At 40.0% G+C, this 19,865-nt stretch overlaps 1 protein-coding gene across 1 annotated transcript; it reads left to right on the top strand.

Annotated features, from left to right (window-relative positions):
- The first annotated feature begins 366 nt into the window (after positions 1-366).
- Positions 367-14,954, top strand: LOC123742409 (CD209 antigen-like protein C). Its single transcript, XM_045716407.1, has 6 exons — positions 367-590; positions 856-957; positions 1,062-1,253; positions 1,349-1,491; positions 13,778-13,872; positions 14,100-14,954. The coding sequence occupies exons 1-6, from the start codon at positions 449-451 to the stop codon at positions 14,245-14,247; spliced, it is 822 nt and encodes a 273-aa protein (XP_045572363.1). The 5' UTR covers positions 367-448; the 3' UTR covers positions 14,248-14,954.
- The last annotated feature ends 4,911 nt before the right edge of the window (positions 14,955-19,865 follow it).

The following is a 19,865-nucleotide window of genomic DNA, read 5'->3' as shown; positions in this document are numbered from 1 at the left end:
TAAGATCAGTGTCTTGTGGCAACTTCCCCCTGCACTGCCGGTCAAAGAGTGCAAGACATAATTGTCTCTCCATTTGAAGGCTGGGGGTGCTGTAAACTTAGTCAGGATAAATGTAGGGTATATGTGAATTTATCCAAAATTGGGACCCTGTGAATTCACACATACATCATATAGCACGATATTGAGTCATATCATGTAGTATATTATCACTTCAGTTGAATCATATGTTGAAAACTGATGAACACTGTGGGAAACAAACATATTCAGATTAGAAACTAAGGCTGGTGCAAGTCACGTGGTGACCAGTTTCCCCTTCACTGTGGTTGAAAGTTTAAAAAAAAGTGTCACTACAGTAAATAACACAGACGCAGGACAGTGCAGCTACAGACATAATTTAGAGCTGTGGTTAGAATTTGAAGTTACTGTATTTGAGCACAAGTGTGTTAAGATGTCAGAGGGAGTCCATGAAATCCCAAATGAATTTCAAGACGATGAGCCTGATGCAATGAAGAACACAGACATTGATGACCAATTATATGCCAACGTAAGAGCCTTCAAGCCCAGTCCAAGAGATGGAGTTGTTGCTTCAGGTAAGATCTACACACACACACACACACACACACACACACACACACACACACACACACACACACACACACACACACACACACACACACACACACACACACACACACACACACACACACACACACACACACACACACACACACACACACACACACAGCAGGTGAGATTACCCTGTATAACTATAGATTTAATTGTCCCAATCCTGGATGAAATAGCAAAACACATTATCAAAGATGACTTTACTTATTTTAATAATTTGTGATTTAGTGCATTTTCAGTGGTGGAAGAGACCCTCTGGAGTTGCTGCAGTGTGTCTGGGGCTGCTGTGTGTTCTCCTATTGGCTGGGATCATAGGCCTGGCTATCTACTGTAAGTTTAGTATGTTGTCACTGAGACTGAAGTAGCCTACTTAATCATCCTTAATCATCAATGGTGTAGTAATTACATTGTTGATTAACTCTTCCTTTTTACAGATGGAGTCATTTGTCATCACGACACAACAGAGAGAGACCAGCTACAGACCAGTTACAACAACATGACTGAAGAAAGAGACCAGCTACAGGCCAGTTACAACAACATGACTGAAGAAAGAGACCAGCTACAGGCCAGTTACAACAACCTGACTGAAGAAAGAGACCAGCTACAGACCAGGGTTTGGTTCCATGGTGAGTGGAGTTCATTTATTTAATTTAGTACATAGAAGATATGTAGTATCTTTGTAGACTTTTGAAAGCCTGCTGTTCTGTTGTGTTTATCTGAGAGAAACCATGTCTATCTGGATGGTGGAAGTTTGGCACCAGCTGCTATTATCTATCTTCCACGGTGAACACAGCTGGGGCCGGTCAGAAGGAGTGCAGAACAATGGGAGGAGAGTTGGTTGTTTTAAACAGCAGAGAAGAACAGGTAATAGATAATACATTATTAATACTACAATACTACTGTTTCTTTATTATCATCTACTTCTCTGATTAGTATTCAACATGTATAACCAACTGCATCGCCAATGTTCATGTCACCGTCAATTTATAAAATACATTTCCTGTCAGAAACAAAAGTTTGCATGAGATTATATAAACTTAGCAAGAAAAGAAACGTCCTCTCACAGTCAACTGCATTTATTTTCAGCAAATGTAAGATGTGTAAATATTTGTATGAACATAACAAGATTCAACAACTGAGACATAAACTCAACAAGTTCCACAGACATGTGACAAACAGAAATGGAATAATGTGTCACTGAACAAAGGGGGGGGGTCAAAATCAAAAGTAACAGTCAGTATCTGGTGTGGCCACCAGCTGCATTAACTTCTTTGGGGTAGGGGGCAGTATTTTCACGTCCGGATGAAAAGCGTGTCCAGAGTAAACTGCCTGCTACTCAGGCACAGAAGCTAGGATATGCATATTATTAGTAGATTTGGATAGAAAACACTCAGAAGTTTCTAAAACTGTTTGAATGATGTCTGTGAGTATAACAGAACTCATATAGAGGCAAAAACCTGAGACAAATTCAACCAGGAAGTGGGAAATCTGAGGTTGTAGTTTTTCAAGTGATTGCCTATCCAATATACAGTGTCTGTGTGGTCATATTGCACTTCCTACGGCTTCCACTAGATGTCAACAGTCTTTAGAACGTTGTTTCATGCTTCTACTGTAAATGAGGAGAGAATAAGAGCTGTTTGAACCAGGTGGCTGGCAAAATGCCATGAGCTCAGTCACGCGCACAGCCGTGAGAGAGAGCTGAGTTCCTTTTCATTTCTAAAGACAAAGGAATTGTCCGGTTGGAATATTATTGAAGATTTATGATAAAAACATCCTAAAGATTGATTCTATACATCGTTTGAGATGTTTCTACAAACTGAAATGCAACTTTTTTGACTTTTCGTCTGGACTTAGTTCATGCGCCTTTTGCATTTAGAATAGTGAATTGGACGTGCGAACAAAAAGGAAGTATTTGGACATAAATATGGACTTTATCGAAACAAAACAAACATTTATTGTGGAACTGGGATTCCTGGGAGTGCATTCTGATGAAGATCATCAAAGGTAAGTGAATATTTATAATGCTATTTCTGACTTTTGTTGACTCCACAACATGGCAGGTATCTGTATGGCTTGTTTTGGTGGCTGAGCGCTGTACTCAGATTATTGCATGGTGTGCTTTCAACGTAAATCTTTTTTGAAATCTGACACAGCAGTTGCATTAAGGAGAATTGTATCTATAATCCTATGCATAACCCTTGTATCTTTCATCAAAGTTTATGATGAGTGTTTCTGTAAATTGATGTGGCTCTCTGCAATATCACCGGATGTTTTTTAGAGGCAACACATAACACGCCAATGTAAACTGAGATTTTGTATATAAATATGAACTTTATCGAACAAAACATACATTTATTGTGTAACATGAAGTCCTATGAGTGCCATCTGATGAAGATCATCAAAGGTTAGTGATTAATTTTATCTCTATTTCTGCTTTTTGTGACTCCTCTCTTTGGCTGGAAAATGGCTGTTTTTTTGTGACTAGGTGCTAACCTAACATAATCATATGGTATGCTTTCGCCGTAAAGCCTTTTGAAATCAGACACTATGGCTGGATTAACAAGAAGTTTATCTTTAAAATGGTGTATAATACTTGTATGTTTGAAGAATTTTAATTATGAGATTTTTGTTGTTTTGAATTTGGCGCCCTGTAATTTCACTGGCTGGCGTCCCACTGGCTGGCTGGCGTCCCACATTTCACTCGCTAGCGTCCCACATACTCCAGAGAGGTTTTAAGTACTGCAGTTCATTTCCTCCTCGTGGACTGCACCAGATTTGCCCGTTCTTGCTGTGAGATGTTACCCCACTCTTCCACCAAGGCACCTGCAAGTTCCCGGACATTTCTGGGGGGAATGGCCCTAGCCCTCACCCTCCAATCCAACAGGTCCCAGAGATGCTCAATGGGATTGAGATCCAGGCTCTTTGCTGGCCATGGCAGAACACTGACATTCCTGTCTTGCAGGAAATCAGGCACAGAATGAGCAGTATGGCTGGTGGCACTGTCATGTTGGAGGGTCATGTCAGGATGAGCCGACAGGAAGGGTACCACATGAGGGAGGAGGATGTCTTCCCTGTAATGCACAGCGTTGAGATTGCCTGCAATGACATCAAGCTCAGTCCGATGATGCTGTGACACACCGCCCCAGACCATGACGGACCCTTCACCTCCAAATCGATCCCGCACCAGAGTACAGGCCTCGGTGCAATGCTCATTCCTTCGACGATATGCGCAAATCCGACCATCACCCCTGGTGAGACAAAACTGCGACTCGTCACTGAAGAGCACTTTTTGACAGTCTCGTGTGGTCCAGTGACGGTGGGTTTGTGCCGATAGGCTATGTTGTTGCTGGTGATGTTCACACAGATGAGCAGGGACCCTGGGCATCTTTCTTTTGGTGTTTTTCAGAGTCAGCAGAAAGGCCTCTTTAGTGTCCAAAGTTTTCATAACTGTGACCTTAATTGCCTACCGTCTTTAAGCTGTTAGTGTCTTAACGACTGTTCCACAGGTGCATGTTCATAAATTTTTATGGTTCATAAAAACAAGCATGGGAAACAGTGTTTAAACCCCTCACAATGAGGATCTGTGAAGTTATTTGGATTTTCACGAATTATCTTTGAAAGACAGGGTTCTGAAAGAGGGACGTTTCTTTTTTTGCTGAGTTTATATACCTATACTATAAAATCAAATCAAATTTTATTTGTCACATACACATGGTTAGCAGATGTTAATGTGAGTGTAGCGAAATGCTTGTGCTTCTAGTTCCGACCATGCAGTAATATCTAACAAGTAATCTAACCTAACAATTTCACAACAACTACCTTATACACACAAGTGTAAAGGAATGAATAAGAATATGTACATAAAAATGTATAAATGAGTGAAGGCCGAACGGCATAGGCAAGATGCAGTAGATGGTATAGAGTACAGTATATACATATGAGATGAGTAATATAGGGTATGTAAACATTATATAAAGTGGCATTGTTTAAAGTGGCTAGTGATACTTTTATTACATCAGTTTTTCCATTATTAAAGTGGCTAGAGTTGAGTTAGTATGTTGGCAGCAGCCACTCAATGTTAGTGATGGATGTTTAACAGTCTGATGGCCTTGAGATAGAAGCTGTTTTTCAGTCTCTCGGTCCCCGCTTTGATGCACCTGTACTGACCTCGCCTTCTGGATGATAGCGGGGTGAACAGGCAGTGGCTCGGGTGGTTGTTATCCTTGATGATCTTTTTGGCCTTCCTGTGACATCGAGTGGTGTCGGTGTCCTGGAGGGCAGGTAGTTTGCCACGCTGTCTGTGTGGTTGGACCATTTCAGTTTGTCCGTGATGTGTACGCCGAGGAACTTAAAACTTTCCAACCTCTCCACTACTGTCCCGTCTATGTGGATAGGGGGCTGCTCCCTCTGCTGTTTCCTGAAGTCCACGATCATCTCCTTTGTTTTGTTGACATTGAATGTTAGGTTATTTTCCTGACACCACACTCCGAGGGCCCTCACCTCCTCCCTGTAGGCCGTCTCGTCGTTGTTGGTATTCAAATCTACCACTGTATTGTCATCTGCAAACTTGATGATTGAGTTGGAGGCGTGCATGGCCACGCAGTCATGGGTGAACAGGGAGTACAGGAGAGGGATGAGAACGCACCCTTGTGGGGCCCCAGTGTTGAGGATGAGCGGGGTGGAGATGTTGTAACCTACCGTCACCATCTGGGGGCGGCCCGTCAGGAAGACCAGGACCCAGTTGCACAGGGCAGGGTCGAGACCCAGGGTCTCGAGCTTAATGACGAGTTTGGAGGGTACTATGGTGTTAAATGCTGAGCTGTAGTCGATGAACAGCATTCTTACATAGGTTTTCCTCTTCTCCAGATGGGTTAGGGCAGTGTGCAGTGTGATTGCTATTGCGCCGTCTGTGGACCTATTGGGGCGGTAAGAAAATTGGAGTGGGTCTAGCGTGTCAGGTAGGGTGGAGGTGATATGGTCCTTGACTAGTCTCTCAAAGCAGTTCATGATGACGGAAGTGAGTGCTACGGGGCGGTAGTCATTCAGCTCAGTAACCTTAGCTTTCTTGGGAACAGGAACAATGGTGGCCCTCTTGAAGCAAATAAGTAATATATTATTCAACTACTATTATACTACTACTATTGTACTACTACTATTTTACTATGACTTATAATACTACTGTCATACTACTACTACTACTATACTACTACTACTACTACTACTATACTACTAATGCTATACTACTATTACTACGATACTTCAACTACTACTACCACTGCTATACTACTCCTACTATTATACTAGTATTATTATACTACTATTATACTACTACTACAACTATTATACTACTACTATATAATTACTACTCCTACTGCTATAGTGCTACTATACTATTACTATAATACTAATATTACTATAATACTACTTCTACTGCTACTACTACTACTACAACTATACTACTAGTATGCTACTACTATTATACTACTATTATCATATTACTACTACTATACTACTAGCGTGGAACCCTGTATAACTTATAATACTACTGTTATACTACTACTACTATACTACTACTACTATTACTATACTACTAATGCTATACTACTATTACTACGATACTACTACTACTACTTCTACTACTACTACCACTACTATACTACTCCTACTATTATACTAGTATTATTATAGTACTATTATACTACTACAACTATTATACTACTACTATATTATTACTACTCCTACAACTACTACTATAGTGCTACTATTACTATAATACTACTATTACTATAATACTACTACTACTACTACTACTACTACTATAATACTAGTATGCTACTACTATTATACTACTACTATCATATTACTACTACTATACTACTAGCGTGGAACCCAGTATTATCGCCATATTCAACATTGTTTAAGAAATATTTTACCTTCAATTGTGTTATCCTGTGATCAAGCCATCAATATTTTGTGATTATTGGTGTCGTAAAAATGTTAGCTAACAGGTTAGCAATTAGCTTGTTTGACATTTCAGTGGAAATACTACTACTATCAGCTTTTCGATAAGCGGTTTAGCAAAAAAATACGGCATACGGTCCCCAGTTATTGGCCACCTTACTATTTTGTTCAATTACAAGACATATACATTACATTTTGTTCAGATTAGAGACACCAACTTGGTCTCCGAAGTGTTTACTAGATAGTTGACTGGTTGGCTAGCCTTCAAGTTTAAAAGAAAATTAATTACCCATCGACTTTTCATTGCATAGCCCAGTGCACCCTCCTGTGGACTCTTCGAAAGGGTTCTTCACCAACATCATCTTCAGCGTTGTAACCAAATAATGTCTCATAATTTGTTTTACAGATTCATCTTTTGTTTTGAGAAGGTAGATAAAAGATTACTACTAAAATATAAATGAGTATTAATCATTTACATAAAATAAAACTTTAATTTCAGTAATGTGCATTGACATACACAATGAAAACACTGTTGGAGTTTGTGTTGCAGAGATACACTTGGAAAGTAAAGGAAGAAATACACAAGATGGGCTGAATAAATATATTATATATAAGACGTAATTTAGACGTCATTTTTTTCCTAATAAATAATTGCATATGAAAACAAACAAAACAAACAATTAAATATTGACCTGCATCCCTATAGTGTTACAGAAAGCACAATAAAACCTGCAGTGGAACCAGTGCTGTCAGAAGTCACAGCACACCCATGGCACCTCGGACTCACACTCCTGCGGGAGCTTGCAGGCAGATAACGCTCTCTGCAGCGAGCACTGCAGGTGGTGTCTTGTTTTATTTTTTTTTAAAACATTAAATTGATTAACATGGTTGGCAAATGTAGAGGTACTGCAGCAATACTAGTAATTGACACAACTGAGAGAGAAAAACAACCAGATGATGAAGTACCTGCGGGTGGAGCCATGGGTGGTGTGACAGAGGTGGCTACTGGAGCTGTTCTCTTCCTTTTCTGTGCTGCAGAGAGAAAAAGTAGTGTTAGACAGAGCATGTTTCATGAAAACAATTTTCAACTTTTTACATCAATACCTCTGGAGGAAGCTGCAGAAGTTCTGGAGGAGGTGGACATGCCTTGAGGGCTGGTGCTATGGACTGTAGATATGTAAAGAGAGAAATGTTTAAACATTGAAGTTTTATAAAAAACATAACAAACAGTATTTTCTTTGTAATTTAACGTGCGTTTACCTGTAGAGGTGGCAGTATTCAAACTGCAGGGGGCCGGGACACCAGGTGAGGCTGCTATGGTGGTGTAACTAGGGAAGATGGAGGAGGCAGTTGGTCCAGAGAAGGTCGCTTCGGTGGTGACAGACAGGGGGGTGGTGTGCATCATGGTGGTGGATGAAACCACTGACAATGGCTTGGAAAGGCTAGTGTTTGTGGTGGTGGGGTTGAGGGGCCGACAATGGTGTGACTGAGAGAGAAGGCACTTGGCCTACTTCTGCAGCTGGATGCTCCGGCGGCTCCTACAGTGTTGCACACTGGGAGGCATTGACGGTGGTGACGCAGCTGCCAGGAGGGATTCCTGTGGGGCGTCCAACACAGGAGATGGCATCAATGGTCTCATCCATAGCTGCCATCTCCTGTGCCCTCTGTGTTCTTGGGGCTGCCGATTGTCTTTCTCCTCTGCCTTGGCCCTCTCCTTCTCACCCCTCGCCTGTCACTGGAGAGGGGTGAGAATTCCTCCCCGGTGAGGTATCCCCCCTGTTGAGGCATGTGCCGACCACTGGGAGTCTTCTGTATCGGTACAGCCGATACTTCAGGACAGTTAGGATGTGCCCCAGGTTCTTCTCTATCAGCCCCTCTATTAGGGGGTGCTCTTCTAGGGCTGGGACTGGAGCAGGGGCTGGGGGTCCTCCTGTGGGCGCTGGGGAGGAGGTGCTGGTGGATGACACAGTGCTGCTATACCCGGAGAGGCGGTGGTGGGACACGGTAGAGACCAAGACGGCATTAAATGGGACCTTTCAATGGCTGAAGGGTCAAAAAGGAAGAGGCCACACTTCTTAAACCCTTCCACCACATAGCGCATGTCCTTGCGGGTAGCGGAATACTCTGGCAAATTCTGATTTGTTTACCATGTAGGAGTGGTCAACATGGCTGAGGTCTCCAGCTGCCTTGGAGAACTCAGCCTTTATAGGGCCAAACTATGCTACGTCCAGAGGCTACAGGGCATGAGTGCAGTGTGGTGGAAGACAAATAAGTATTCCCTTAGTGCTGCCGTGATCACCTCCGGGTCCATGTGGATCTTGTGCCCATCGAAGCGAAGAAGGAGAGGGCGCTCCTTCACTATATGCTTAACCTCTCTGGGGTATGTGGGACGCTAGCAACACACTATTCAACAGCCAGTGAAATAGCAGGGCGGCAAATTCAAAACAACAAAAATCTCATAATTCAAATTTCTCAAACTTACAACTATTATATCCCATTTTAAAGATACACTTCTCATTAATCCAACCACATTGTCCGATTTCAAAAAGGCTTAATGGCGAAAGCATAACATTAGATTGTGTTAGGACAGGGCCGAGACAAGAAAAACCACACAGCCATTTTCCAAGCAAGGAGAGGCGTCACAAAAACTAGAAATACAGCTAAAATGAATCACTAACCTTTGATGATCTTCATCAGATGGCACTCATAGGACTTCATGTTACACAATACATGTATGTTTTGCTCGATAAAGTTCATATTTATATCCAAAAACACAATTTTACATTGACGTGTAATGTTCAGAAATGTTTTGCCTCCCAAAACTTCAGGTGAATGAGCACATACATTTACAGAAATACTCATCATAAACGTTGATAAAATATTCAACAGTTATTCAAAGAATTATAGATACACTTCTCCTTAGGGCAACCGCTGTGTCAGATTTCAAAAAAGCTTTTTGGCGAAAGCAAATTTTGCAATAATCTGAGTACAGCGCTCAGATATCAAAACAAGCCATACAGATACCCGCCATTTTGGAGTCAATAGAAATGACAAAAATTACATTATAAATATTCACTTACCTTTCATGATCTTCATCAGAATGTACTCCCAGGAATCCGAGTTCCACAATAAATGTTTGTTTTGTTCAATAAAGTCCATCATTTATGTCCAAATACCTCCTTTTTGTTTGCGCATTTAGTCCACTACTCCAAATGCAGGAAGCGCGCGCAAAATGTCACAACGAAAAGTCTAAAAAAGTTGTATTTACGTTAGTAGAAAAATGTCAATCGATGTATAGAATCAATCTTTAGGATGTTTTTATCATAAATCTTCCATAATATTCCAACCGGACAATTCCAATGTCTTCAAAAATGAAAAGGAACACAGCTAACTTCCACGTGAGTGCGCGCCACTGAGCTCATGTCATTTTCTCACTCATCTACTTCCAGGAGCTCTTATTCTCTCCCTATTCGCAGTAGAAGCATGAAACAACGTTCTAAAGACTGTTGACATCTAGTGGAAGCCTTAGGAAGTGCAAAATGAACCCTAAGTCACTGTATACTGTATAGGCAATCACTTGAAAAACTACAAACCTCAGATTTTCACACTTCCTGGTTGGATTTTCCTCAGGTTTTTGCCTGCCATATGAGTTCTGTTATACTCACAGAAATCATTCAAACAGTTTTAGAAACGTCAGAGTGTTTTCTATCCAAATCTTCTAATAATATGCATATCCTACCTTCTGAGCCTGAGTAGCAGGCAGTTTACTACGGGCAAACCTTTCATCCGGACGTCAAAATACTGCCCCCTACCCTAGAGAAGTTAAGGAAGTGCTTCCTGAACAGGTCTCCGTCAATGTAGCCACTGTTTGACCATCCATAAAAGGCTTGGGGTGGCCTCCCAGTGTGTAGTGGCTGCTGGGAAAACACTTGGGGAAGAGGATAAACGGGGGGGGCGTCATCTCTCTCTGTCTCGTCCTCTCTCTCTGAAGCAGGCTAGCTCGGCGATGTGCTCCTTGGTCCCCAGAGCCTGCTGGTACACGTGTTTCACGCCCCAGGGGGCCATCACTTTGTGCCTGCTCTGACCATTACGAAATCCAGGCTCATCACACTTATAGATTTGTCTGGGTTTCTCCCTCAACCCACTCTCCTCCAAGTGCTTCTCATAAGAAGTGAAGAAGGTATCCATGGTCGGATGTGTGGCACGCTCAGCTCTTACCCTGTCCAGGGTGTCCAGCCTCCTCATGCTCAGATTCTTGTGCCTCCTCCTGAACATTTCCCAACACCTCTTCCCCAGTGGTGGGATTGTCTTCCCTGGGTGCCGAAACCTAGAATAGAATGTCAATTCTCCATCCAGGATGTAAATGTTTATTTTGGCATCACAATACACATACATATTTACATCACACACATTGAGAACAGTCAGTCCAGCATTCTACAAACATAAACCCATAGAACACCAGATACCTGCAGTTTTAATCAGCCTCTGTCTGGTGAAGGGGAACCCATGGCTGGAGCAGCAAGTCGGTTAGGACATCTGCCTTGTGCATGAAAAAGGAATCTTTTCAGCAATTGTTTACAGACAGATTATTTCAATTATAATTCACTGTATCACAATTCCAGTGGGTCAGAAGTTTACATACACTAAGTTGACTGTGCCTTTGAACAGCTTGGAAAATTCCAGAAAATGATGTAATGGCTTTAGTAGCTTCTGATAGGCTAATTGACATCATTTGAGTCAACTGGAGGTGTACCTGTTGATGTATTTCAAGGCCTACCTTGAAACTCAGTGCCTCTTTGCTTGACATCATGGGAAAATCTAAAGAAATCAGCCAAGACCTCAGAAAAGAATTGTAGACCTCCACAAGTCTGGTTCATCCTTGGGAGCAATTTACGAATGCCTGAAAGGACCAGGTTCATCTGTACAAACAATAGTACGCAAGTATAAACACCATGGGACAACGCAGCCGTCATACCGCTCAAAAAGGAGACGGTTTCTGTCTCCTAGAGATGAACGTACTTTGGTGCGAAAAGTGCAAATCAATCCCAGAACAACAGCAAAGGACCTTGTGAAGATGCTGGAGGAAACAGGTACAAAACTATCTATATTCACAGTAAAACGAGTCCTATATCGAGATAACCTGAAAAGCTGCTCAGCAAGGAAGAAGCCACTGCTCCAAAACCGCCATAAAAAAGCCAGACTACGGTTTGCAACTGCACATGGGGACAAAGATTGTACTTCTTGGAGAAATGTCTTCTGGTCTGATGAAACAAAAATAGAACTGTTTGGCCATAGTGACCATTGTTATGTTTGGGACATCCAAATGGACAGTGACCCCAAGCATACTTCCAAAGTTGTGGCAAAATGGCTTAAGGACCACAAAGTCAAGGTATTGGAGTGGCCATCACAAAGCCCTGACCTCAATCCTATAGAACATTTGTGGGCAGAACTGAAAAAGCGTGTGCGAGCAAGGAGGCCTACAAACCTCACTCCGTTACACCAGCTCTGTCAGGAGGAATGGGTCAAAATTCACCCAACTTATTGTGGGAAGCTTGTGGAAGGCTACACAAAATGTTTGACCCAAGTTAAACAATTTGGAGGCAATGCTACCAAATACTAATTGAGCGTATGTAAACGTCTGACCCACTGGGAATGTGATGAAAGAAATAAAAGCCTTCTCTCCACTATTATTCTGAAATTTCACATTCTTAAAATAAAGTGGAGATCCTAACTGACCTAAGGCAGGGAATTTTTGCTAGGATTAAATGTCTGGAATTGTGAAAAACTGAGTTTAAATGTATTTGGCTGAGGTGTATGTATGTAAACTTCCGACTTCAACTGTACATTGTTACATTTGACATAATGCTGCCTCTATGTAGTTGTTGTAAGATGAAACACAGCCTACAGTGATAGGTGTCAAGAAGTTAATGGTTCAAAGTAGAAACGCCCCCGTCAGATGACTCCAATTTTGATACGGTAAAGCTTGACAATGTTCAACTGTTTTTGTGATATGTGTTATCTAACACTTACAATTCATTTATTTTTTGGTTACTAAGCAGTTTTATCAACATTTAGTAACCAAGCTAGCAACATTAGCAAAACCGTTAGCCATTTTTCAGAGATGAAAATTTGGATGTTAAATTATGTGCGGTCTGTTGCGCAGTCATATTTTACAGCATACAGCGTCTCCCTCAAAATGTGTGTGTATATATATATATATACACACATATATTACTTTTTTGAAAACTACTTTACTACTACTAATATAATACTACTACTGCTATACTACTGCTACTATTATACCACTAATATTATGCTATGACTTTTATATACACTACCATTATACTGCTACTATTATACTACTACTATTACACTACTATTATTATACTACTAATATTATACTACTACTTTTATACCACTACTATTATACTGCTACTATTATACTGCTACTATTATACTATGACTATTATACTACTACTATTATAATGTGATGTAAAGTACTTAAGTAAAAATACTTGAAAGTACTACTTAAGTAGTTTTTTGGGGTATGTGTACTTTTACTTTCTACTTACTTTTCCAGCAGTGGTGGAAAATGTACCCAATTGTCAGAGTAAAGATAACTTAATAGAAAAGGACTGAAGTAAAAGTGAAAGTCACCCAGTAAAATACTACTTCAGTAACAGTCTAAAAGTATTTGACTTTAAATATACTTAAGTATCATAAGTAAAAGTATCAATAATTTCAAATTCCTTATATAAAGCAAACCAGACAGCATCATTTTCTTGTTTTTTTATTTATTTACGGAAAGCCATGGGCATGTTCCAACACTCAGACATAATTTACAAACAAAGCATGTGTTTAGTGAGTCTGCCAAATCAAAGGCAGTAGGGATGGCCAGGGATGTTATCTTGATAAGTGTGTAAATCAGACAATTTTCTTGTCCTGCTAAGCATTCAAAATGTAACAAGTACTTTTGGGTGTCAGGGAAAATGTATGTAGTAAAAACTATATAATTATCTTTAGGAATGTGGTGAAGTAAAAGTACTATTATACTACGACTATTATAATAATACTATTATACTATCTCCATTATACTACTACTACTATTATTATACTACTACTATTATGTATGTCTCTGCCGTGGAGATTAAATAATGGCCATTGTTTTTCTGCCAAAATGATTTTATAGATATTCGTTAATGGATTTAAGAAGAATGTATGGATTGGTACTTATAAAAAAGACGGAATCTGGCAGTGGGTTGACAACACACCGTTTACAACTACGTGAGTGATTGACAGTTCTGAATTAATTTTACTATCTGTTTCTCTGTTGTTGTAATGATCATTTTTACAGTCCGGGAATCTCATCCCCAGTCAGCTGTCTCTCTCTCTCTCTCTCTCTCTCTCTCTCTCTCGAATGGTAGCAATTAAGCCTGGTGACGAGGTTAACAGACTGATTCTCTATGATGTTTTAGACGATTTCCAACTCTGATTCACTCTGTGGTTTATAGCTATTGGATGGAAGGGGAACCTAATAACTTGAATGACAAGGTGGCTTGTGTTGAGATCTCACAGACAGCAACAGACCCATTGAAGAGTTGGAAGGACGGACCATGTGTTGAACAACACTGGGTCTGTGAGAAACCAATCACACTGTAATTATTGGTTATCCCCGTAATAGGCTTAAGATGCTTTTCTCTCTCTCTCTTTCTCTCTCTCTCTCTCTCTCTCTCTCTCTCTCTCGATGTTTACTGGTAGTGTCTAGTAGTTATCATGTTGATGGTTGGAAACAGTGCTGAATGGTTAAGTGATAATTCCACCTAGTGGTTAAAGTGAGATATCAACTCATCATAAAGGTAAATTATTATAGACTTGTCAATGGCTCTTCTCAATGAATCCTTCCTTTATTCTTCCTCGCATCCTTCCTCCTCTGCTCCTCAAAACACTTTGGATAATATGGTCCAAAAGGAGTGACCTTGGACCTTCTCCTCTAATAAGGTTGAAAGGAGGAGAGGAGATAGGAGGAGAGAAATCTAGGAAAGACTAATTGAGACAGAGCCTTAGTGTCAGAGAGACATAGAGGAGGAAAAAGAAAATTAAGAGAATAATAAGAAAAAAACATTGAATTGTTTTAGATTTAGAGGATAGTATGTAGACATGCAATCTGTAAAATAATTGTATTAATACTTTTTATTAGTATGTAAGTCGCTCTGGATGAGGGCTTCTGCTAAATGACAAAAATGTAAATTTAATGTAATTTGCCATTGGCTTATGCTTGTTTTTTATTTATTTTATATCTAGATTTATTTTTTTGCATGTTAAATTATTAGCATAAATGGCTTTAATCATAACAACAAAGTAAAGTAATAAAGGAACAATGTTCTTTAACCAGCTTCCTGATTGAATGTGATTGGATTGTTAAAACTGTGTCATTTGCAGTTGGACACAAACAGAATGCAGAACAGTACTGAGAGGGCACACCCGAATGAATGCATGAGCACACAAACAAGTTTGAAGTTCCTTTTTTACAACCTCTGAAAAAGATGCAAATATCGATTCATAGGTCATAATAATTTATAACGGAGGAAACCATCTTGTTCATGAGAGTCTCAACTTTCAATAGAGTGGTTATAATAGTTTATAATGGAGGAAACCATTGTGTTCTTTAGAGAGTCTCAGCTTTCAATAGAGTGGTCATAATAGTTCATAGGCGTTTTTGTGAGAAGACCGATTTTTGGGACATCTCATGGTCTGAAAAACACCGCTCTTGCTCGGCCACGTTTCCCCAGAGATGTGGAAGTGTGATATCGGCGGATGAGATCGATTGAGACGCAGCCCATGCAAATAAACACATATCTCTAGTTAAAACAAACAGGGATTTCTTCATTATGTTAATTAGATTTCGGCAGGGCATGACCATTGTAGACCAAGGGTTAAGTAATAAAGGGAAAACGTCCTAGCAGGTCAACTAGCTTCCTGCTTGAATGTGATTGGATCATTAAAACAGTGTGACCTGCAGTTGGACACACACACACACACACACACACATACACACAAACACATACAAAGTTCCGCTTTTAACCTGTTGTGGGTAGGGGGCAGTATTGACACGGCCGGATAAAAAACGTACCCGATTTAATCTGGTTATTACTACTGCCCAGAAACTAGAATATGCATATAATTATTGGCTTTGGATAGAAAACACCCTAAAGTTTCTAAAACTGTTTGAATGGTGTCTGTGAGTATAACAGAACTCATATGGCAGGCAAAAACCTGAGAAGATTCCTTACAGGAAGTGCCCTCTCTGACAAGATCTTGTTCTTCTTGTCTCTGTTTATTGAAGAATGAGGATCTTTGCTGTACCGTGACACTTCCTACGACTCCCATAGGCTCTCAGAGCCCGGGAAAAAGCTGAATGATATCGAGGAAGCCCCAGGCTGAAACACGTTTGTGCGTTTGGCAAGTGGTCTATCAGAGGACAATGGGCTTAGGCGCGTGCACGAGTCGACCCCGTGCTTATTTTCTTTCGTCTTTTTACCTAAACGCAGATTCCCGGTTGGAATATTATCGCTTTTTTACGAGAAAAATAGCATAAAAATAGATTTTAAACAGCGGTTGACATGCTTCGAAGTACGGTAATGGAATATTTAGACATTTTTTGTCACGAAATGTGCTGTGCTCGTAACCCTTATTTACCCTTTCGGATAGTGTCTTGAACGCACAAACAAAACGCCGCTATTTGGATATAACAATGGATTATTTGGGACCAAACCAACATTTGTTATTGAAGTAGAAGTCCTGGGAGTGCATTCTGACGAAGAACACCAAAGCTAATCAAACTTTTCTAATAGTAAATCGGAGTTTGGCGAAGGCTAAACTTGCTGGGTGTCTAAATAGCTAGCCCTGTGATGCCGGGCTATCTACTTAGAATATTGCAAAATGTGCTTTCACCGAAAAGCTATTTTAAAATCGGATATATCGAGTGCATAGAGGAGTTCTGTATCTATAATTATTAAAATAATTGTTATGCTTTTTGTGAACGTTTATCGTGAGTAATTTAGTAAAAAAAATTAAATTCACCGGAAGTTTGCGGGGGGTATGCTAGTTCTGAACGTCACATGCTAATGTAAAAAGCTGTTTTTTGATATAAATATGAACTTGATTGAACAAAACATGCATGTATTGTATAACATAATGTCCTAGGGTTGTCATCTGATGAAGATCATCAAAGGTTAGTGCTGCATTTAGCTGTCTTCTGGGTTTTTGTGACATTATATGCTAGCTTGAAAAATGGGTGTATGATTATTTCTGGCTGGGTACTCTGCTGACATAATCTAATGTTTTGCTTTCGTTGTAAAACCTTTTTGAAATCGGACAGTGTGGTTAGATTAACGAGAGTCTTGTCTTTAAAATGCTGTAAAATAGTCATATGTTTGAGAAATTGAAGTAATAGCATTTCTAAGGTATTTGAATAACGCGCCACAGGATTCCACTGGCTGTTACGTAGGTGGGACGATTTCGTCCCGCCGACCCTAGAGAGGTTAAACTAATTGGAAAGATGCAAGAATAGATTTCCCCCACACACTTCTGAATAACAGTATATATTGAAAAAAGGCCCCTATATGTCATCAGGCCATTGGTGATGTATGTGATGAAATATGTGGCTGGCCATAGAGTACAAGCCATAACGTGACCTCTGTTTAAAGGCTGGGGAGTCAAAGCCTCAGTAATGCTATATGATCTATGTGCAAATTCAATGTGTCCAATTTTTTATCTGCTAAAATATATGATTACTTCAAATCTATTTTGAATCATACTGAATGTTTCAAATGGACTTGCGCGGTGGGACACAAACATGTTTCTATTAAAACAGTGTGACCTGGACACACACAGAGGGCAGAACAGTACTGAGAGGGCACACATACACACAAAAAAAACTATGCTAATGAAAGGTGATAATGACTCACAACCTTCACTAAACAAGAGACAACGTGTAGGTGACCAATGGAAACACAATGCACCAGTGGACCTGCTACATACCCACACACTCATCATGGTGTCTATCTGGTGTTATATCTCTTCCTGGAGGTTGCTGTCTGCTCAAACCCCTGGTTAAGGTGTGAAGTCCTCCCTACATCTATAACACTGTACGTTCTCAGACACAACAGACTGTTAAACTAAAGAAGCTGTTTAACAGGATATACAACTTAATATACTGTCTGTTGTACTGTGTGCAGATCCATAAAGTACCACAGTATATTTTAAGGGGGTAATTAGAATTAGCCTTTATATGGAGCAGTCTGAGGAGATTCATGCTAATGTTGACAGGAAGAACTGAGGTCAAGATACTGTGAACAGGAGCATAGATAAACAACCTGAATCTCAGAACACTGGTAAATACACCGTAGTCATAGAGACACACCCATGGAAGTTTAAACCAATAGTTATTATTCTTCCAATTGCCACACAAACAATATAGCTTATGTTAATGTCATGAGGCTGGCTGATGCTCCATGCCCCAAGGTTTCAAAAGTCAACTGAGTAAAAGAAACTGTAACAAACAGATTACTAATATTCAAAAACAGAATACATTGTGTCATCCAAATGAAGGTACCTTACTTCACAAAGGAAAACTTTTGAAATGACATACTTGTGGAAATTAATACATAAAATGCTAAATACTTAATCTCCTAAATGAAACGTTGTTCCTTTAAGACGAGAGGTTAAATGTTCTGAAAGTTCGAGGCTCTGTATTTCAGGATGTACACTAACTGCAGAAACATTCATTATCATGTTCTTGACGTCCTATGTACATTGAGGGAAAAAAGTATTTGATCCCCTGCTGATTTTGTATGTTTGCCCACTGACAAAGAAATGATCAATCTATAATTTTAATAATGGTAGGTTTATTTGAACAGTGAGAGACAGAATAACAACAAAAAAATCCAGAAAAACGCATGTCAAAAATGTTATAAAATGATTTGCATTTTAATGAGGGAAATAAGTATTTGACCCCTCTGCAAAACATGACTTAGTAGTTGGTGGCAAAACCCTTGTTGGCAATCACAGAGGTCAGACGTTTCCTGTAGTTGGCCACCAGATTTGCACACATCTCAGGAGGGATTTTGTCCCACTCCTCTTTGCAGATCTTCTCCAAGTCATTAACCTCTCTGGGCCAGTGGGACGCTTGCATCCCACCTATTCAACAGCCAGTGTAATCCCGTGGCGCGATATTAAAATACCTTAGAAATGCTATTACTTCAATTTCTCAAACATATGACTATTTTACATCATTTTAAAGACAAGACTCTCGTTAATCTAACCACACTGTCCGATTTCAAAAAGGCTTTACAACGAAAGCAAAACATTAGATTATGTCAGCAGAGTACCCAGCCAGAAATAATCAGACACCCATTTTTCAAGCTAGCATATAATGTCACATAAACCCAAACCACAGCTAAATGCAGCACTAACCTTTGATGATCTTCATCAGATGACAATCCTAGGACATTGTCATACAATACATGCATGTTTTGTTCAATCAAGTTCATATTTAGATCAAAAACCAGCTTTTTACATTAGCATGTGACTAGCATGTGACTAGCATTCCCACCGAACACTTCCGGTGAATTTACTAAATTACTCACGATAAACGTTCACAAAAAACATAACAATTATTTTAAGAATTATAGATACAGAACTCCTTTATGCACTCGCTATGTCCGATTTTAAAATAGCTTTTCGGTGAAAGCACATTTTGCAATATTCTGAGTAGATAGCCCGGCCATCACAGGCTAGCTATTTTGACACCCACCAAGTGTGGTACTCACCAAACTCAGATTTACTATTAGAAAAGTTTGATTACCTTTGCTGTTCATCGTCAGAATGCACTCCCAGGACATCTACTTCAATAACAAATGTTGGTTTGGTTCCAAATAATCCATAGTTATATCCAAATAGCGGCGTTTTGTTCGGCGCGTTCAAGACACTATCCGAAGGGTAAAGAAGGGTGACGCGCCCGACGCGTTTCGTGACAAAAAAGTTCAAAATATTCCATTACCGTACTTCGAAGCATGTCAAACGCTGTTTAAAATACATTTTTATGCTATTTTTCTCGTAAAAAAAGCGATAATATTCCGACCGGGAGTCGTTGTTTTCGTTCAAAGAGAGAGAAAGTAAACATGGTGTCGGCTCGTGCACGCGCCTCCAGTCCTCAGGTCGACCACTTACCAAATGCGCTAATGTTTTTCAGCCATGGCCTGCAAAGCCACCATTCA

This window comes from Salmo salar, chromosome ssa04 (genome assembly GCF_905237065.1).
Source record: "Salmo salar chromosome ssa04, Ssal_v3.1, whole genome shotgun sequence".
NCBI lineage: Eukaryota > Metazoa > Chordata > Actinopteri > Salmoniformes > Salmonidae > Salmo > Salmo salar.
This window is presented reverse-complemented; position numbering and strand designations above follow the sequence as displayed.